We start from the raw sequence: 20,687 nt of genomic DNA on the forward strand, positions 1-20,687 counted from the left end.
AAATGAGCCTGATGGGACTCTGGTGGACGTTTCTAGCAAGACCCCCCCCCCAGTGCTTCTGGCTCATTAGCATAATTTTCAAAGTTGAAAACTTTAACAAATATAAGAAGAATACCAAAGTCACAGTGTCTAGATCTATAAGTAAGTTCCCCTGGTTTATCCATGCTTGATATTGATGGTAGCTTTCCTTTACTGCATAACAACTGTAATGGCATATATCTCCAGGGTCCATGCTGCAGGCTGACTCGTTTAGACGCCACTTGGGACCAGTATTGTATATGCTCACTGGAGGGGAAAAGTAAGCCGCATTGGATAACACTGGAGAACCAGGGAAAGTATAATAAAACTTGCTAACTGAATAATATTAGATAACTATGCGTTTTGGAAAGCGAAGAGGGAAATTCTACCGGAAGGTGTAGGTATCTAATAAATTACAAGTTTTATTATTCTTATTTCAGATCTCCAGTTTTATCCAGCACGGCTACGATCTTCTTGAGTACTCGAAGGGTTTTTCCCAAGAACAAAAGTTAGGAACTATACTATATCTTGCTGATCAGTGCCGAGACTCACCACAGTTCACGAAAATTAGAGGACCAATGGGGTGCCACATACCTCCGTCACACCCCTCGTCGCTCCGTCAGACTAATAGAGCAGACAGCCGCGCATGATCGTTCTGCTCCATTAATCTCTATGGAGCTGACGCAGATCGGTGAGCATGGCGCTCGGCAATTTCAGTCAGCTCCAGGAAGATTAATGCACGGTTGTCTGCTCCATCAGTATGACAGAGTGACGAGGGGTCCAAAGTAGGTATCCCATCAGACCCCTTGTTATAATGATCTGTGGGGGTCTCAGCATTGAGACCCCAATGATCAGCAAGTTAAGCCCTATCCTGTGGATAGGGCCTAACTTTTGTTTGTGGGAAAACCCCTTTGAGTACTTTTTACAAGGAGGGGCGGGGGGGAAACTAAATACACATTTGGCTTAATGAGTAATAAAAACAAACTTTTTTTTCATTATTTTATTTTTTCTGTACAGTTACATCTTTGTTGTTGTACATGAATAAGGGACAAGCAGGGCATAAAATCATATAATAAAAGAAGAAAACCACACAAAACAAGAAAACAATTTAGTTATAAAATGAATCCTACTCAAAACCCTTTAGATGCTCCAGTGCACCCCCCACCCAAAACAAGTCCCGCCATATGTACTGCGTTTTGTATGCCGTTTACATTTAATTTTTTGGGTTGATATTTCACACTTTTTGCAGTTCTACATACACTAAGAGCAGAATACACTACTGCTAAATACATTTTAAAATGTCCCACTTGTCTTCCTATACGGTTCTCCTTTGTCCATGTAATAAATAACATATGCAGCAATATCTGACATTATGTAGGAGCGCTTTTAGTTACAATTATGCATTCCTTATAAGAAAATATGTTGAGGATTCCTCTGTAGTATATGTAAGATAAGACAAAAATTACAGCTTGTAGGCCATACATAGGTTTCCAGTTGCTATTTATTAAGCTAAAAAGGGGGGGGGGGGCTCTTTGATTTTCGTATTGATCACCTAATCTAAGGCCAGTGACAGAAAATGGTGGTCAGACCGTTAATCATGGATACATGATGTAAGGAATTATACGATTCTAGCTTTGCGAGTAAGAAAGGACTCATTGTATCACATATCATACTCAGCGATTCACGGACCAACCATGATCGTATGTCTCTGGCCTTAGGATAGGTGATGACTATCTGGCTGGGGTGCAGACACCTGGCTCTGCTGGTGATCAGTCACTTGAAAAGACAACAGAGTTTGGGGAAGCACAGAAAAAACACACATAGGCAAAATACTATGCTTATACTTGTATTGCAAACAGGCCATTTAATAGTTGAATGTGACAAAGTGGAAAATGGGCCTTGAATGCGTTAAAACAGCTAGAGGATGGACAGAAAAAGGTAACAGACCCATCCTAATATTGATCACAAACTAATAGGACAAAAAGAGGCTTCAGTCGACACAGTCTACGCCATTGTTTTAGAGCAGCGACGGTGCCTTACTGTTATGTGACCACTGCAGATTGGGACCCCTGAAGCATCAGATTTTTTAAGGGGGCTCCACAGGTTTTATAACTTTTGCTTGTTTGCCATTGCATATATTTAATTTTTTTCCCTTTACCCAAATAGAAGAGCTTCCAAACTTTTAACTTTTATCTTGTTAACTGAAACTACTCATATCCAAAGAATATGGAGGTGAACAACATTTCCAGTCACTCCTGGAAAGAAGTACATAAGCTCTAGTCACAAGCCAAAGCAGCCAAAACTTTACATGTGAATGATACCCAAATTTAGCTACTGCAAAAAGTACATTTACCTTTGTGTCCCGAGCGTCCTCTGATGTATACATACAGAACCAACGCATTTCGGTCAGTACAAAAATGCAGGCAATGGCATGGAGTCAAAGGAATAAAGCACCCCCAACACAGGTTAAGGGAATGTTTCACTAAAGGCCCTTTAAAGTCTATTTAAATAAAAGGGCAACTTTCCAGAGACTTTATAAATACCAACGTAAGGTTTGATGTAGAAGATCTGAATTGATCATTTAGCCAGCTGGATATGTATGCTAAAAACTCAGTCCTATGTAACACACATGTAACTCAGCAGTCCTATGTAACACACAAAACACAACGTAAACCCAGGATGAGGTGGCCAAATAATAAACTCAGCTCAGTCACATCTAAAACATATATAAAATGTACTGTGGCTTATTGTGCTCTAAACATCCCTTGTGTCATAGTTAGGATTTGGTGCCACTGCATTTGGCAGCATCATAAAACTGTTTTTTTTTTACATGGCCCCCTTCATGCTGATGAGGATTTCACCTTATTATCCTCTTAAACCTGACCCCCAGCTTATAACAGAAACCTATGGAAGTTCATGAGGAATGATTCTTGCATGCTGTATGTATAAAGAAGATCTTCAGAGACGACAGACTCCACTCCAGCATAAAACAAATGATGATAATGCACATTGTACAATAACCCTGAATGCGCTGCATGTATTATCTGATTGCAGACTTGGATTCGGGTCTCTCCCACTGTTCGAGCTGCTGGAAGGTTCGGTGGGTCACTTTGTATCATCTCTGTGCAGTCTCTTGTGAAAATGATGGCCGGGATCTTAACGTCTGAACCAGAACCAGCTGTTGAGGAGCCAGAAGGCCACAGTGATGGAGTACATTACCATTTCTCTCTTGACCCTCTCCTTGTTCTCCTCTTCCAGGAGGAGTAGGCGTCTGTTCAGCTTGATTATCTGCAAAGTTAAAGAATAGTCTGTAAGATAATGGAGATTTAGACTGGATTAACTAAGACACAGGGCATGCTACCCTGCTGTGCAGCTTCATACATAAACTTGTATGTCTTCAGAGGTATCCTTCCGATAAAACACTTTATCAAAACTAGTTCCCTGCACGGAATCTGGACAGCAGGAAGAGACTAAGGCGCCTAAGAGCCTAGTGTCAAATTGTCTGATCTTGATACTAGTTTGGTTCAATCTAAGGCCGGTTCCACACTTGCGTGCAACGCATGCTGCTCGGAACGCACGGCCCGAAAGCTGCACACCGGGAGTGAACTCAGCATGTCAGTTCAGTCCCGGTGTGCAGCGTTCGACCCGTGCGTTCCGAGCAGCATGCGTTGCGAGTGTGATGCGAGTTCATCGCATCACACTCGCAAGTGTGGAACCGGCCTAATTCTAAAAGAAGAGTTCCATAGCACATCCAGATAAAATAATGATTCTTTCCTTTATTTTGTCATCATTAAAAATTGTACATGTTGTACAAGTAGGTCCAAACACCTACGTGTTTTGGCTATTACTTAAGCCTTACTCATGGTATGTAAAAATGAGGGTGGACAATCCTAGAAATACCTTCATGCACACCTGACTTATCAATATCGATCTCTGTACTCCTAGTGTGATCCCAGTTGTATACGATTTGCACATCCGAATTTTACAGTCCTGCGCTACTTCCTTGTTATGTGTGTGAAAAACTGAACGCACTAGGTGACATCACAGATTCACACACGACTCAGATCAGAGTGGTGCATGCTATTTTTTTTTGTAGCATCAGAATTGATCAATGGAACATGAAGAGTTCTGTCCAATGTAGACTTGGACTGCATTAGTAAGAGAAAATCATTCCTAGGCAAGGGACCTCATAAGGATGCGGCACAAGGACTGGCAGTGCCAGAGCTCTAACTATACAAATGGAGACAAGCCAGTGATGAAATACATGGAAAAACTCCAAAGTAAATGCTTCCTAATGAATCATATGGGACAAGCATTAGATAAAAAGAGTCACCTTATGTATAACAACATATTTCACTGAATAAAAAATACACAGCAGATTTTTATAAGAAATCAGCCGCTGAAACAAATGGAAGTATATGGGCCTCTAAATGCTCCTGGACCGAGATGTGGGCAGACAGATCAGCACACACCCTCTATTTTACACCTGGAACCTACTTCATTGGATGTTAAAGGGCACTTATATCACTTATACTGTGGATATGGAATAAGAGTCTAATCACTGGGAGCTTAATTGTTACAACCCCCCACCAACTATTACAAGAACATGGGCTGCAGGTCTCATGATGTTTTCTATGTGAATGCCTGAACAATTCTTCAATCATTACAATGGGACTTTGGGCCAGGTTTCCAAGCCCTGAATCATGTAGTCATTTCCTAGTAACCAGACATGTATCTCCTAGACCAGTGGTGGCGAACCTATGGCACTGGTGCCAGAGGCGGCACTCGGAGCCCTCTGTGGGCACCCAGGCCATAACCCCAGCATGAAGTTCACCATACAGGACTCAAAGAATCTTCCTACGGAATCTTCCTACAATGATAGGTAAATTTGCCCTCCTCCTTTCAACTGCGTTGGTGTCTTTAGGAGGCTGAACGACTGAAAGTTGTCAAAGAAGAAGGAGAAATACATTACTGCTTAAATTGCTGCGCAATAAATAAGTGGCTTTTGGTTGAAGTTTTGGCACTCAGGCTCTAAAAGGTTTGCCATCACTGCCCTAGACTGTGGATAAGGGATAATTGTATCTCAGGAGACACTTTAAATACTTGTGTCTGAAAATGAAATAAATTCTGATGCGATAATGTAGACTATTGTAACATGACATGAAACTACTTGCTGCATACAACACAATGACCAACCTGTCTTCTAAGTGAAGCTGCATCCACTAATGACAGGTCATCCGGTGTCCCATCCATGGAGGCATCCAATGCTGAAACTGCATACCTAGAAAACAAGTTCAGAGACACAAAATCGAGTCAGGGCCTGGTGTCATGAAACTAGTGACCCCCCAAATCTCTCTATGAAACTGAATGAAATGAAATGTGGTATCATTTCGCATGGCACCATATGCCTTGATTATATCATGTTCCATAAAAGTCCCTTATTGGGTTTTTTACAGCACAGTCATACTAAAGACCTAGTAGTATGACATAGTTCAGAATTATGGAAATTTGTGAGAGTAAGTAATATGTAACAATGTTTACTATATTCACACAAAACTCTATTGCTTATATTGGATGGTAGCAAAAACACTAACACATCACTTAAACTTGATATTAGAGAAGCGAAGCAACATGCAACAATCAGAAGTGTAATTAATGTAACATGATTGTAGTTATTGTAAATTAATGTAGCATTATTATTGGATCCCAAAGCTTTTGCATGAAAAATTAATCCATTCTATAATGAACAAACCAGTGAAACATTTGCTAGCTGAATAGAGGGACTGTGTCACATGGATAGTTTATCAACTAATTATACCCAAGGCACTTTTGGCTCCTATCCTTATCTATACAGGAAATTCCCAATCAATGAGAAAAATGGACCAAGCTCTGACAGTTTCACAGGCAGAGCCAAGGACGGGACAATCATTGCGCTATATGAAGGAAGGAATCTCTGCATCCCCGTGGCTAAGCTGCTCCAACACTGTAATCATGAGAAGGCACTCCCAGTATCACATATTACTATTATGAAGAATACTGACATGTGGTCAGTCCATAAAATATAAATTCCTTTACAGAAAAGTCATATGTCTCGTAAAAGGTCCAGTTGTCCCAGTACTAGTTAAACATCCCAGTGACACAGCCCTACTACAACTCTAAGCACCTTCCTTAGCACTTCAGCGGTCCAAAATGACGTAGAGTGATCTACAAGAAGCACACTGGCAGAGATTGCCGATTACCTTGTATTATCATGATGAGGAGGAGCAGAGGCTGAAGACCCTCCACGCAAGACAGGCCTGGAGCATTAAGAAGTAAAACAAGGACAGAAGGGGAAGTGAAGACAAGAAGGAAAGGAAACAGGAATCACCGACAGCTAAGTTCTGGATCAACAAATATCCACATTGGTGGAAAAATATCTAAATGCACTGCAGGGTGTGGCAGAGGGGTGTTAGGACAGGGTAGACATTCACCTGCGGTTTTCATCCAGCACATCGAGGACCTGCTGATAAGCCCTGCGGGTGGAGGTCTGGATGAGCGACAGAATGCCACGGGCAGAGTAAAGGTCTGCTCCATCTGCGGGGAGCGAGGGAGCAGGGTTCGGGCGGCCTGTGGGGGCAGTTGGAGTCGGGCTGACCGGAGGAGAGCAGCAAAGAGAAACACAGAAGTCAGACCGTGTGTGTGTGATAGAGAAAGCTGGAAACAATCGACTGCTGAGAAGGACATCAGGGAAACTACAGCAAAGGGGAAGGCATAGCAGGAGATGTGGGGGAAACATACCAGAAAGGGATTTTTTTGAGGGAGCAAGAAGCGTTAAACGTGAAAAAAAAAGGTGAAAAGGGAAAAAGAAGAAGGTAGACAGTGATAATCCACAATAGACTCAAAAGAAGAAAATAAATCAGAACAAAAAGGAGAGAAGCCAGACACATGCGCATTTATGAGGAGTCACATACAGATAACACAACACAAGGGAAGAGAGTGAGCAGCCAATCCTCAGGCAGCAGTAGTCCACTAGACATGCTCTCTGCGAGGGATAGCAGAACTGCTCTAGTTTCTCATCGCAACAAATCAGAACTCAGCTTTCATTTTTTTCCACAGCAGTTTATAAAATGACAGCTGAGCTGTGATTGGTTGTCATGAGCAACTAGAACAGTTTTGCTCTTAGACACGTCTGATAAATCTCCCCCTATATTCCCAACTCTGCCAAACCAGGATGACATGGGAATATGTGGCTTCTTCTCACAAATACACAGCTGAAAGCCAAATGTTTCTGATCTACTCCATTTCCGTAACACCCAGAGAGATAAACTGAAGCAACTGAATCAGCTCCACCATCTCCATAACACTGGGAAAACAGTGTAACTTACTGTGCTACACTTTTACTGGAATTCCTATGGAAACAGAGTAGAGCAGATGTCTTGAGCTGTTACCAGAATTCCCAACCACTTCAGGGAGGTTGAGACAGGGCTATTCCCATGTCAGCTGTGCAAGGCTGAGATGAGAAGGAGCCTTTAAAGGACCATAAGAAACATTTACAGTTGTGGGTCTAAAGCTTCTATGTAAACCTATGTGTCTGCATGGTGACTAGTCTAGTAGTCCAATTCTGAAATCACATTCTCTTCCACTGGTTCCCTACTACTTACTTTTTGAAGGTGCACAAGAAGTAGAGGATAAGTGGAAGGCAATAATACTACATGAACGGGCAACACTGTCACATAGGTCTCTATAGGAGCATCGCTAACAAGAAATAATGTGGTTTGTAGGAAGACCACCTCTTTTACAATCATTATCTGTAATGCAAAAAGTGCACAGTGATAAAGATAACCATTTATATTTTTATTCTGCATATTTTTAGTAAAGTTTTTGACACCACCTACTATAAAGAACATATCAAAATTGTCAAATTCATGTGAGCTGCATGGGCGGATTCTGTAGTGGTGGAGGAAAAGGCTAAGCAGTATGTGTAAGCAACCTCCGGTATTTCAGTGATGGCCAAGGATTAGGAATCAAGACAATAGTTAAGACCACGAGACACAATTTCGTCTATGAAATGTCGACCTTATGTATGGAGGCATCTTATTCTAGAATGTTCACACGTGAAAGTATCTCCAAATAGAGCACAAAGGTGGTACTCTAGAATGATATGCCTCCTTGTGCTTTCAGTGAATAACTATGAAATATAAATTTAAAAAAAACTTGCATGTAGATTTTTTTTTTGATCCTGGCACCAAAATATGCATTTCTATGCAATGAGACAGAAAATTACAACTGGAGCTTGGCAGATACTTACATGGAGTCATTTCTGACTAGTTGTCCATTGTGTCTTGTGGTGTTCTCACTGACTGAGCGCTCTCTCTTCTGCCTTCCCATAGCTCGCACCTAAGTAGTTTACTCAAATGAATTAACAAGGAAGTAAAATAACATTTTGTGTCAAAGCAACATATACCACATATAGGTCTATTGTGCACGGTGACAAAGCCTGAAGATGGGAGGGGTGAGTGCAGCAACACTAGCAGGAATAAAACCTTCTCTAGATCTTAAAACTTGCCTCATCATTTTGGGGAGTGACGGGTGCAGGTCTCTCTAGATCCAAGAAGTCCAGTGGTCTCTCGCTAAGAGTTAATACCCGAGGTGGGGTCTTCAGTGCCAAAGGTTCAAATGGGGTCGTCTGAATCAGATCCAAGTCTGCAGGCCTAGAAAAAGAGGCCTCCTCATTCTGACCTGTAAATTAATATATGAAAAGTGATCAGGCTTTATACCACAGGACGCAGGCGAATGATGTGTTCAAATGTTTTTCCTTCAATATGAGCTGTGTGGTGTTCCAATTCTCTGTTCAACACTGTGCAATATATTGCAGCTTTGTCCCATTTATAGGGAATCTATAAGCAGTTCTGACTATGCAGTCATAGGTAGAAAGCCTGTAGAGCTGTATAATCATACTTTTGTGTAAGGTGTTATTAGCAGCAGGACTGATTTATAAAACATATTTTTATATTTATAAAACAGGATTGTAGTTTCTCTAAGTGCACTGGGAAGTGTCCTCACACTGCTGTGCTCTGTGCATTGAACTGCATTAAGCACCTCCTGTCTGCTCTGAGTAAAAGCTGTAGTATGCTCAATATTACTGCAGCCACACAGAATAGAGCACAGGTGCTCCAGTGCACTAAAAGTGGAAAGTCCTTTGAATTGTCTTGGAACTGCATTCACCTGCCACAACAATTCTCTCAGGAACTTGCATAATGGCCCCACTCATGGGAATGTCAACTGGAAGTTTTGGACCTGCTTCTGCATTGCTTGGAGCAACTTTTAGCTTCTCTGGGACCCTCATTCTCTGGCTGATGCCCTCCGTATACTCAATGTCATACTGCATCCGGTTGATTTCCGCCATCTCTGCTGCAGGAGGGGAGAATCCGGCACCGTTCATCCTGGGAAGGTAAACAGGGGATAAAGGATAATTTTACTGTAATTAGAGTATGGAAGGGCTTATTCACACGACTAGGTCTATAGCACCCGGTCGCGGTGTGGTGAGCAAGCAGTGCTTTTCTATGGAGAGAGGAGGGGTGCCCGGCTGTCTGCTAGGGCCAGATCCAGTCTGAATGTAGCCCAAGGAGAAATCTGACAGATTTATAACACTGCACATAATTGAGAATGTGATAACATTCATGACTTCATATTACTAATGCTCACAACATAGAAACTGAACACATAACGGTCCTTGTGGGAAAGACATTAACAGGAAAATGGGTCTTTGGGGACAAACATATTGCAGGCTGCACTTTACAGAGGAAAATACCCATAGACTAGGCATTCAGCTGATCAGCAAAAGGATGGGCTCCACATTTGGCCCACTCTTTAACAATACAAGTGTAAATTACCTTGCCATTTTCTATTAAAGGAAACCTACCATCAGGTATCTACTTGTTAAGGTAGATCTTATGGTAGGTTCCCAGTGACATCCTAAGCTCTAAACTATCTTTCCCTAATCCTATAATACTTTCTTACCTACTATACACTTTAACTTATATAATAATTTTCCACAGAGGCTACTAGGGCAGAAAGTAGCTTCTCCACGGAGCGGGAGCAAGGGCTACTCCACACCCTAATAACCCCTGTTGTCCGTCCTACACAAAACTTTTGTTATGCCTCCAGAACTCTGTGCATGCGCAGTAGCTCCATCTTCATTGGCGCGCACACAAGTGCCATTCCTTGCTCCTGCGCAGAGCTCCGGTATCCAGCATCGCAACAGAAGCTCAAAATAGGGCGTGCGTGTAGGAGTAGCCTTTGCACCTGTTCCCTGGTGAGGCTACTCCACACTCCAGTAGCCTCTGCCAGAATGTTAGCATATTAGTTAGATAATGTATAGATTACATTAGAAAGTATCATAGGATTAGGGAAGAATAGTTTAGAATGTTACTGGGAACCTACCAATCAGATTCTTTAATTCACTGTTATTAACGAAAAATGCAGCATTTCACAGATATAAATTCCAACATGTCTATCAGTCCTGGTGTACAAAATTTTGGTTGTCCCTGGATTTGACCGTAAATCTTCTGACTATGGTAAGTGTCTTCTCATAAATAGCTTCTAATGTCTGTGTACCGCAGTGCTCTCTGCCTCTTCTCACTCCCCCTGCATTACAAGACCAACTCAGACACAGGCACTTCCTGCCGGCAAGCAGCGTGCAGAGACTTACTCTAAGCTACAGATAAGGTCTTTATAGCAGAGCTGACTGTGTGTGTTATAGGTGAGTTGGCAGAGCTGAGAGTGCCCTTGTGTTGTATTTCCATTTCATGGATCTCATCTCTGATCTGTCTCATCTCTCTTTTTTTGTGTGTCAGATATTAGTAGACTGTTCAGAAGCCAAATAAAAGTGTACATAAACCTGGACTCTGATGCTCTAAGCACATTGTCAGCACACAGCATCTCATAGCACAAAGGAATCATGTTCTAAGAAAGTCCCCACCAGCACTCTGGATGCTAACCATGACCTGCCTAGAGAGTTACCATTTTATTGTCCAAACTAAAATTGCAAAGTAAGAGGTTAAAAATGATCTTTATTGTGTAAACATCACTTGGGGATTAAAATTTCTTTAAAGGAAATCTACCATTTTAAAATGGTCATTCTGGCCTAAACATACCGTTAAACAGCGCTAGGTAAGCCGGTGCTGGAGGTGGTCGTGATGAGGCATGGAAATCTGTAGTTTCGATGAAAAAAAAAAATCAATAGGCATAGGACCCCATTCGGCGCTCCTGGGCCCCCGACAGGGGGCACTTGGCGCGCGGGCACATTCTTAACAATGCATGTTTGAAACTTCTCCCCCCTCACTCCCGAGAGCCGGTGACATCACATGCATTGGCGCACTGCATCTTCATTATGCTCGGCCATGCGAAATGAAGATACAGGGCGCATGCGCCAGCCCTTCCAAGAGCTCGGTGACGTCAGCGGCTTTCCGGATCGAGCGAGGGAGGATAGTGTGGTGAAGTTCCAAGCACATAAGGCGCGTGCATTGTTATGATTGAGACCAAGCGCCCTGGAGCGCCGTATGGGGTCATATGCCTATTGATAAAACGATTTTTCATCAAAACTGCGGATTTCTGTGCCTTATCACGACCACCTCCAGCATCGGCTTACCTAGTGCTGTGTAACGGTATGTTTAGGCAAGAATGACCATTTTAAAATGATAGATTTCCTTTAATGAGAAACCCCCTTTAAGAGATATATTCTTGATGGTAGGTTTCCCTTAATGCTCTATCATCCTGAAAGCAAGACTATCCAAATAATCTAACACTGGAAACATGGCCAAGAACCACATAAGGCTGCAGGTCACCACTCACCATATACTGAAATTTAGTGGATCTAACAGCCATTTGTAAATTTATTCATACATTTCCACTAGGAATAATGCAGATGTCCAAATCCTCAAATTCAACAGCAGAAAACTCATCTTTGTAAATAACAGATTCTCTAATATTATGATGTAGAATTGATCATTTCCTGGTTATTATCTTCACACAGGAACTTTTTATTTAATAACATCCAATTCAAGAAATGTTTATATACGGCAAATGGCTTCAATTAAATGTGACTGCCCAAATGGGAATACCCCTTTAACCATATCAATCACACTTCTGAGCTTCCAAAGGACACTGCAGACCTTTGATACTTACGGCATAAGGCTTTATTTTTGAAAAGGACAATCATATTAATTAAAAGGTCTTTATATAACCTACAGGTTGGGGGAACTGATGGAGGTAGAACAGAGGACATACACTCACCGGCCACTTTATTAGATACACCATGCTAGTAACGGGTTGGACCCCCTTTTGCCTTCAGAACTGCCTCAATTCTTCGTGGCATAGATACAACAAGGTGCTGGAAGCTCCTCAGAGATTTTGGTCCATATTGACATGATGGCATCACACAGTTGCCGCAGATTTGTCGGCTGCACATCCATGATGCGAATCTCCCGTTCCACCACATCCCAAAGATGCTCTATTGGATTGAGATCTGGTGACTGTGGAGGCCATTTGAGTACAGTGAACTCATTGTCATGTTCAAGAAACCAGTCTGAGATGATTCCAGCTTTATGACATGGCGCATTATCCTGCTGAAAGTAGCCATCAGATGTTACAGGGTACATTGTGGTCATAAAGGGATGGACATGGTCAGCAACAATACTCAGGTAGGCTGTGGCGTTGCAACGATGCTCAATTGGTACCAAGGGGCCCAAAGAGTGCCAAGAAAACATTCCCCACACCATGACACCACCACCAGCCTGAACCGTTGATACAAGGCAGGATGGATCCATGCTTTCATGTTGACGCCAAATTCTGACCCTACCATCCGAATGTCGCAGCAGAAATCAAGACTCATCAGACCAGGCAACGTTTTTCCAATCTTCTACTGTCCAATTTCGATGAGCTTGTGCAAATTGTAGCCTCAGTTTCCTGTTCTTAGCTGAAAGGAGTGGCACCCGGTGTGGTCTTCTGCTGCTGTAGCCCATCTGCCTCAAAGTTCGACATACTGTGCGTTCAGAGATGCTCTTCTGCCTACCTTGGTTGTAACGGGTGGCGATTTGAGTCACTGTTGCCTTTCTATCAGCTCGAACCAGTCTGCCCATTCTCCTCTGACCTCTGGAATCAACAAGGCATTTCCTCCCACAGAACTGCCGCTCACTGGATGTTTTTTCTTTTTCGGACCATTCTCTGTAAACCCTAGAGATGGTTGTGCGTGAAAATCCCAGTAGATCAGCAGTTTCTGAAATACTCAGACCAGCCCTTCTGGCACCAACAACCATGCCACGTTCAAAGGCACTCAAATCACCTTTCTTCCCCATACTGATGCTTGGTTTGAACTGCAGGAGATTGTCTTGACCATGTCTACATGCCTAAATGCACTGAGTTGCATTAAGTGTTAACGAGCAGTTGGACACGTGTACCTAATAAAGTGGCCAGTGAGTGTATATATTCCCTTAACCATAGGAGTGACTAGTAGCTGTGATCATATATGACGTTTATTATTACCTTTATGTTCAATGAGACAAACCCAGATTTTTTCGTGTCATGGCCAATTATTTGGACAGTTTTCAAAAATATAAACGTCACTCCACTGACCCTGTGCAAAATATTTCTTGTCATTTCCTATTCAATGAATAGCAATACACATAGTTCAAGGTTTGGTCTCAGTAGACCTTCATCAGGCACAGATTGCTGAAGGTAATGGAAATATAAGGCAAGCGGCACAAGACCGCGATAGGTGTAAAAAGAGCCAGAGAAGAACGTGTCCCAGTGCATAACCCCTTGCTCACCGTCTCTTCTCACTTATAGCCGTCTTGGACTTTTCCCCTCTTGTTTCTATTGCCTTTAGCAATCTGTGCCTGATGAAGGTCTTCTAAGACCAAAACATTGCACTATTTGGATTGCTACTCATTGAATAGGAAATTAAAAAAACATATTGCAAGTATTAGGCCTCTTTCACACTTTCCAGATCATGTCAGAGTCTGATCTGAGAACGGTTAGGCAAGTGAAAAACCGACATTTTTCAATCAGCTTTCAGTTCTTAGTTTGTTCAGTATCTCAGTTTTTCCACGCGTGTTTTTGGCGTTTTCAATGCATTTCCAATGAGTTTTTCACGCGCAAATAACACACGTGAAAAGGACTTTTCTATGGCAATTGATCACTGAACGCATGCAACTCCATAGACTTGTATGGTACGTTTTCCACGCGTGTAAAAGTACAGCATGCTGATATTTAAACATGTGTTAAAAAAAAATACGCCTATGTACGTGAAAAAAAGTGCAAGTCTGAAAAAAAAAAAAACATTGTTTACAATGGGTCAGAGTGCAATGCAAGTTCTTTGCATCAAAAGCATGCGCAGAACATGCACATGAAAAACGCAAGTGTGCCAAGTCCGTTGTAATTTGTTATAATCCTTAGGAGAGAACATCAATATCAGAGGCAATGCACCTCGACCACCTTCCAGGCACAACCTCATAGTATTGCGCTCCACATGGTGCGGGATAATTCACAGAGATACAATGACAGAGGAGAGAAAGGATGTCACAGGCCTCAGGGGGTAACAGTCAATGGAGCACTGAGGTCACCTTAAACATCTGATGGGTGTAGGGTGTTTTTCCATATTATAATCCTAGTAAATCCCTATTGTTTCATAAAGACTGGTTTCAAGGGACACACTGCCCCCAACAACTAGAAACAGAGAAGAAGATGTCCCAATGTATGTTTGTAGCAACCACTCTGACAAATTGTCACTGACATTGAGCTGTGGGTAAAATATTGCTTGTAATTGTGTTACCGTCTATGGCAGCCATACAAGTCATATTCTTATGTGAATCTATAATATATATATATATATATATATATATATATATATACACACACACACGCTATATACACTTGTATCCGCCATAACGGACCCTGATGCCTTATCTCCCCATTGCAGCCATCATGCAGTGACAGCTGCGGCGGCTGACAATAGAGAGACCTATATCCTATGAGAGAGCAGCAGGCCAGACCCCGGCAGACGTTACGTGTCCTCGCTGCCTCTCATCTGTTATTATATCCCCTCCACTTATTATTATTATTATTATTATTATTATTATAATACTCACTGGATATCGCTCTACAGCAGTTCTGCCTCCAGGAGATGACCCTACTCAGCCGCCGTACCCCGGAAATTAGCAGCGCTCACCCGTCACGTGACCGCAAGCGGAACAGGAATCCTGCTGCGCAAGGAGAGAGAGAGGGGGCGAGTGACGTCATCAGCATCCAGCCGGATCTCTGCTGTAATCATAGTCAATAAAGTTAAGAAGGCAAACAAAACGCTCCTTGTCGTTAACCCTTTGTGTAGACGTCGGAGAGGCCGTTTGTGGTAGATTTGTAGAACGGGTCCTAAGGGCAACGGGCCGCCTCTAGGTGGCGCTGTAGGATCACGTATTATTATTTATGTTCAGATAGTGAAAACTGGTGAAGGATGGAGGGAGCAGAAGATGAATTGTATTTTTACGGTTTAAAATTTACGGTTTAACAACTTTAATAAATAAAAAACGTTCTCCCAATAAAATGTTTATTTTTTTTCTAGCGGACTGAATGGGCATCCAGAAGATATAGTAAGACCATTTACACAGAGGAGCCCCTTCTTCCATCTAAGTGCTCAGATACTCCAGCATCTAAGGGGTTAAATGGCTTATTTCTACTCCAAGGAGTTGCAAATGAGTTATAATGGCCTCTTTATGTCAGCGAGCGGTGGTTCTGTGTGTTACCCAGGGGCGTAACTTGAGGGGGTGCAGAGGGTGCGATCGCAACTGGGCCCAAGAGGCTCAGGGGGCCCTTATGGTGTCACTTTCCCATATGAGGAGACTAGTACTATAAACCATACATTATCGTAGGGGGCCCGTCAGCTTCAAGTTACGCCACTGGTGTTACTGTGTCTGGTGTATGAAGTCCACTTACAAGCCGTGGTCCCGCAGGATGGGCCCTTACTAAATTCTCCACCTAGATAAATTCCTGGTTAGCTGGAGAAGGCTGCAGATCTCTCCCATGCCACCTTCAAGCTCATAGATGAGGGTGCACTCACATGTACCGCTAGTGTGGCATTTACAAACGCAGCTCTAGCTTACGGCAGCAGACCTCGTCCCAATCACATATGCATCTCTATGGAAACGCAAGTGATGCAGCGCTATCTGTATGTGTGACCGCATCCTAAGGGTTAATACATTTGTTTATGTCAAATGTATCTAGCCTGAGGTAAATCAGCCTATTATTGGCTGGCAACCAATAATCTTCCAGAACAGAGCAAAAGACTTTAACCTGCCACGGCCCTTTTTCAATTTTGCTTTTCAAAAATGTATAGCTTTTTTATTTTTCCATGTAAAGAGCTGTGTGAGGGTTTGTTTTTTGCATAACAAATTGAAATTTGTAGTAATGGTATAATTTATTTTTCATGCTTTATACTGAGAAGACTGAAAAAAATTCCAAATGCAGTAAACTTTGTGTAAAAAATCCGCATTTGCGCCATTTTCTTGCGGGCTTGGTTTATGCGGGTTTTACTGTGCCTTTACTTTTAATGACATGTCTCCTTTATTCTTTGGGTCAGTAAGATCATGGGAATACTAAATTTATATTGGTTTTAATGTGGGTTAATACATTTAAAGGAAATCTACCATTTGTTTTTATGCATTGTGAACCAAACATACCTTGAGAATTCTGTAGCTACACTGATGCAGAAATATATCTTGTTTCATCCCTGATATGAGTGGTTTTCCTCAAAAAACAATCATAAAATTCAGGACCTTGGGAAAGCTGGGTTGCATGCTGGCTGCCGTTCATAAACACATTACAAGGAGCTTCCTTAACTGTCCAGACAGGACAAATCAACCTGACTCATACACAGCAGCTGGGGAATGGTGCAGCAATTGATTACTTCTGCCTGTCAGGGACAACACAGTGCTGATGTATTCTCGGCTTATGGGCACGGCCGGCTTTTTACAGGGGTTAACACCCGCGATCGGTGCTGGCAGAGATACTTGTTTCAGATTACTGTCATCCAGAGAACTTTTGCCTTCCTATAGCTAGACAACTAACAGCCCTGCCTGCCGTTGGAGAGAAGAATACTGCATAGCCTGATGTCTGCTATCTCAGAGTTCTCCTAATAAAGGAGCTGTGAGTTTTCAGCATCTCTTGTTTTCTGTGTGAATTTCTGGCCAGCCACTACCGAGACCTGTCATCTACACCAGGAGAGCCCTGGGGCAACCTTATAGCCACACATCTCCTCTACTTGCTTCACCCTTCTGGCCCTGAAGGGTGTGGATGAGGCCTACACTTGGATTGTGGTACTGGGACAACTGCGACTAGGCTGCAACCAAACAGCCACTCAGTTCCTGGTCATATCTCCCCCCATACACTGTCAACCACCGGGGGGATGTTGCAATAGTAGAAAAGGCTGCCCAATCTGGAAACATGGGCAGGAATAGAACTTTCCCTAAACTTTTGCCCGGGCAGTTGGCTCATGTACAGGGCCATGAAAACCCCTGCTGTGTGTATGAGCCCATATAAATTAATGTGGCCATATACTATTTGTTAAATCAGTGGTTAATACAAAGAAAATTCAACATTCATCTGCATGTAGCTTGATTCCATAGAGACAAATAAATATAACATTTTAGAACTAAGATCATTCGCTTCATGTGGGGTTCTCAAATGCCTTGAATAGTGAAATGTGTTTTACACACATAAGCTCAATTTGTCTTTGTAGTAGAAGTGTCTAACACTGCCCTATAACCATAGACTTTCTTGGACATATAATGTACCTCGCATGCTCTACATAAGTTTCTTCTCAAATTTTATACCTCACAAACAGTGGCGTAACTTGAAGCTGATGGGCCCCAGTGCAAAGTCTGTGTCAGGCCCCTGACTACAATGTAAAGTACTAGTCTTCTCATATGGTAAAGTGACAAATGATGGGCCCCCTAAGCTTCTTGGGCCCTGGTGCTACCGCACCCTCTGCACCCCCTCAAGTTACGCACCTGCTCACAAACATGTATGGGGTAACCATAATTTTTATCCAGACTATATTTTGTGTTCTCTAGTTCCAGTGATGGAGAATCCAAAAAAGTCAAGAAACTTGTATCATTTTATTTTCATCATCTCTGTTCTGCAGAATAATACTCCTGATTCCAAGTTCTACAACTGAAGCGTAGGGTTTTTACCTTTATATAAGGGACATTTTCTGAATTTACATTGCATCTCTGTCATTAGCTTGAATAAACCCTCTGCCCACACCCAGCATTTTTATTTTCATGTCTGTGAAAGATATATGGCATAGACCTGATTGTGATCCTATCCATTCCATCCTGACCCAAGATGTGGTGATTGAATATGTCCCTGGATCACATCAGTCTTGTTCAGTCTTGTCTCCTAAAAGGGTTTTTCCATGAGTATGTAAAACCCTAGGGGACTAGTGTTGGAAAAACCGCATACTTCCCCTTCAACTGGGCCTAATTTCCGCAGTTCTCCGGTTTTACGGTACTGCCCCCCACCGGCAGGTCTGTGTGGTCTTCTGAATTACCTTCACAGATGAGGGGCAACACAGTCACCTGGGAGTTTTCCCTATTTTTGGGAAACCCTTTTAGAGTTTGAGCCATATTTTCTATTACAAATATGATTGTAAGCTCCTCCTAGAAGCAATATGTGTATAGTCAAGTAGCCTTTTACTACTAAGGTTGTCCATACACTTTTGATCTATCACCAAAACAGTAGTTCGGTTAGTAGCTATTCCTACTGACTCCCTACACACCTGCATGCTCACCTCTCTGTCCTGCCGCCACAAAGACAAAAAATGTAATATTCCTCTGGCCAAACATTACATTTCTATGATGTACTATACAGGACATACTCTGTTATGACTCCACAATGGTCTACAATCTTTTTGGACTGGCTACTACTTCACATCACCCCAGAAATCTCTTTTGTGACTGAACCTTCTACCGTATATCTTTTCTTCTCCTTTGTATATCAAATATACATTATTTTCTTCAAAACAAAACAAAAATCGAAACAAAATGAAAATGTTAAAATTTGTAATTTTATCGGGGCCCCTGAATATGTCTCAACTAAAATCACTTGATGTTGGGAAGACTATGAGAAAAAAAACAACATGATCGCTGATGAGTAATAACAGGGCGGCTATCATGACAAGTCTGGTCTTGTGTTTACAGGCGGGGGCATGTTAGGTCGCATTGTGGTTACATGTTGTGCGAGGCACGATGTGCATAGAACCATAATTAACACTAAATGAGAGCTAAACCAAGTAATTTATTTAGACACACGCACAAGGCATTTATAATAAATGGTCAAGTAACATGAAGCACTTTACTGTCATTTATACTGAAAATTATTATATGGCTTTAAATGCGGACATTTCAGAAAACATTTGTCGGTCCAAACTTGCTTGTGAGCAACGGGCTCAAGTTTTTGGCATATTCTTATGGATTGCTTCTACGTACAAAACTAATATAATCATGGACACCTCTGTTGTGCCGTTTATTATTCCTGTAAAACCCTGATAGATGTAATAGCAGAGAATATCTGCTCTGACTGTTATTAGTGCCAGACTACCTCATTGGTGTGAGACAATGGGGCACATTTACTTACACGGTCCCTTGGAGTTCCCGAAAGTGCATTGTCCGCCCGGAATATACTCTGCCGCGATTCACTTAGATCGTGCGCCCGATATCCTGCATTTGTCGCTTCCCCGCTCAGGTCCACTGGAGCTCACCATCTTCCTCTCAGTGCATGTAAGTGCTTGGCTTGCAACACAATTTTGAATTTAAATCCCGCGGTTTGTCCTACGGCCCGCCCCCCAATTTGTGTCGCTTGAAAGCCGGCACCAAATCCGTGTCCCAGCGGAGCAAAATGGAAATCGTTGGGATGTCCGACGAAAGTGTGGTCTGCGGGGCCTTTAGTAAATGAGCCCCAATGTGATAGATTTCTAGCAGCGGGCCTATTCCTATTGTCTCATCTGACCATGTGATTACTCATTAATGTCTAATTTTGTTTATATTTGTCCCCTATTATCTGTAAAGCACTATAGAATATGATGGCGTTGTACAAATAAAGGTATATTATTATAAAGCGCTGATGAATTTGATGGCACTATATATATAAAGATTATTATTGTTATTATTACATTGAGACCCTCTTGGCAAATCAAGAAGATGAGTATATGCCATAGTCAGTATTATTAGTGGTATCATAGGGGTTCAATGGCTGGGTTGTGCCATGTTGACATAATACAACTGTCACGGTTGCACCCGCGATCCTCGGTACGGATTGAGGGTGTACCCGTGCCTGCTGCCGCGGTCCCCGCTCCCCCAGCCCTCACTTACCTCTCCTGGCTCCGGCCTGCACTCTGGCTCCCAGCGTGTAGGCCGCATGCTTCTTCCCTGCAGTCGCGTGCTCCTGCCACTACAGGGGGCGCGCGCGGACTTCTCCCAGCCTTAAAGGGCCAGCGTCCTCCTTATTGGCTCTGGCATTCCTGGCTCGGCTATATAGCCTGGCGACTCCCAGCATCCCCTGCCGGATCTTCAGGTCATTCTACTGGAGAGAAAGCATTCCTGAGCGTTTCCAGAGGCCTCTATGTTTCTGTGTTCCTATGG

At 42.6% G+C, this 20,687-nt stretch overlaps 1 protein-coding gene across 6 annotated transcripts; it reads right to left on the reverse strand.

Moving 5' to 3' along the window:
- Nucleotides 1-1,016: 1,016 nt before the first annotated feature.
- MFF (mitochondrial fission factor) lies at nucleotides 1,017-15,317 on the reverse strand. Of its 6 annotated transcripts, none has more exons than XM_072143354.1 (8): nucleotides 15,144-15,317; nucleotides 9,223-9,440; nucleotides 8,564-8,736; nucleotides 8,306-8,394; nucleotides 6,489-6,749; nucleotides 6,258-6,314; nucleotides 5,215-5,299; nucleotides 1,017-3,306 (listed from the first exon to the last, which is right to left on the reverse strand). In XM_072143354.1, exons 2-8 carry the CDS (start codon nucleotides 9,437-9,439, stop codon nucleotides 3,175-3,177), a joined length of 1,014 nt encoding a protein of 337 aa, XP_071999455.1. In that variant the 5' UTR covers nucleotide 9,440; nucleotides 15,144-15,317; the 3' UTR covers nucleotides 1,017-3,174. The 6 variants fall into 6 exon arrangements, with proteins under 6 accessions (XP_071999455.1, XP_071999457.1, XP_071999456.1 ...); XM_072143356.1 differs by having other exon boundaries at nucleotides 6,489-6,647; nucleotides 15,144-15,313; XM_072143355.1 differs by lacking the exon at nucleotides 6,258-6,314.
- Between the last annotated feature and the right edge of the window lie 5,370 nt (nucleotides 15,318-20,687).

The sequence above is a fragment of the Engystomops pustulosus genome, chromosome 3 (genome assembly GCF_040894005.1).
Source record: "Engystomops pustulosus chromosome 3, aEngPut4.maternal, whole genome shotgun sequence".
NCBI lineage: Eukaryota > Metazoa > Chordata > Amphibia > Anura > Leptodactylidae > Engystomops > Engystomops pustulosus.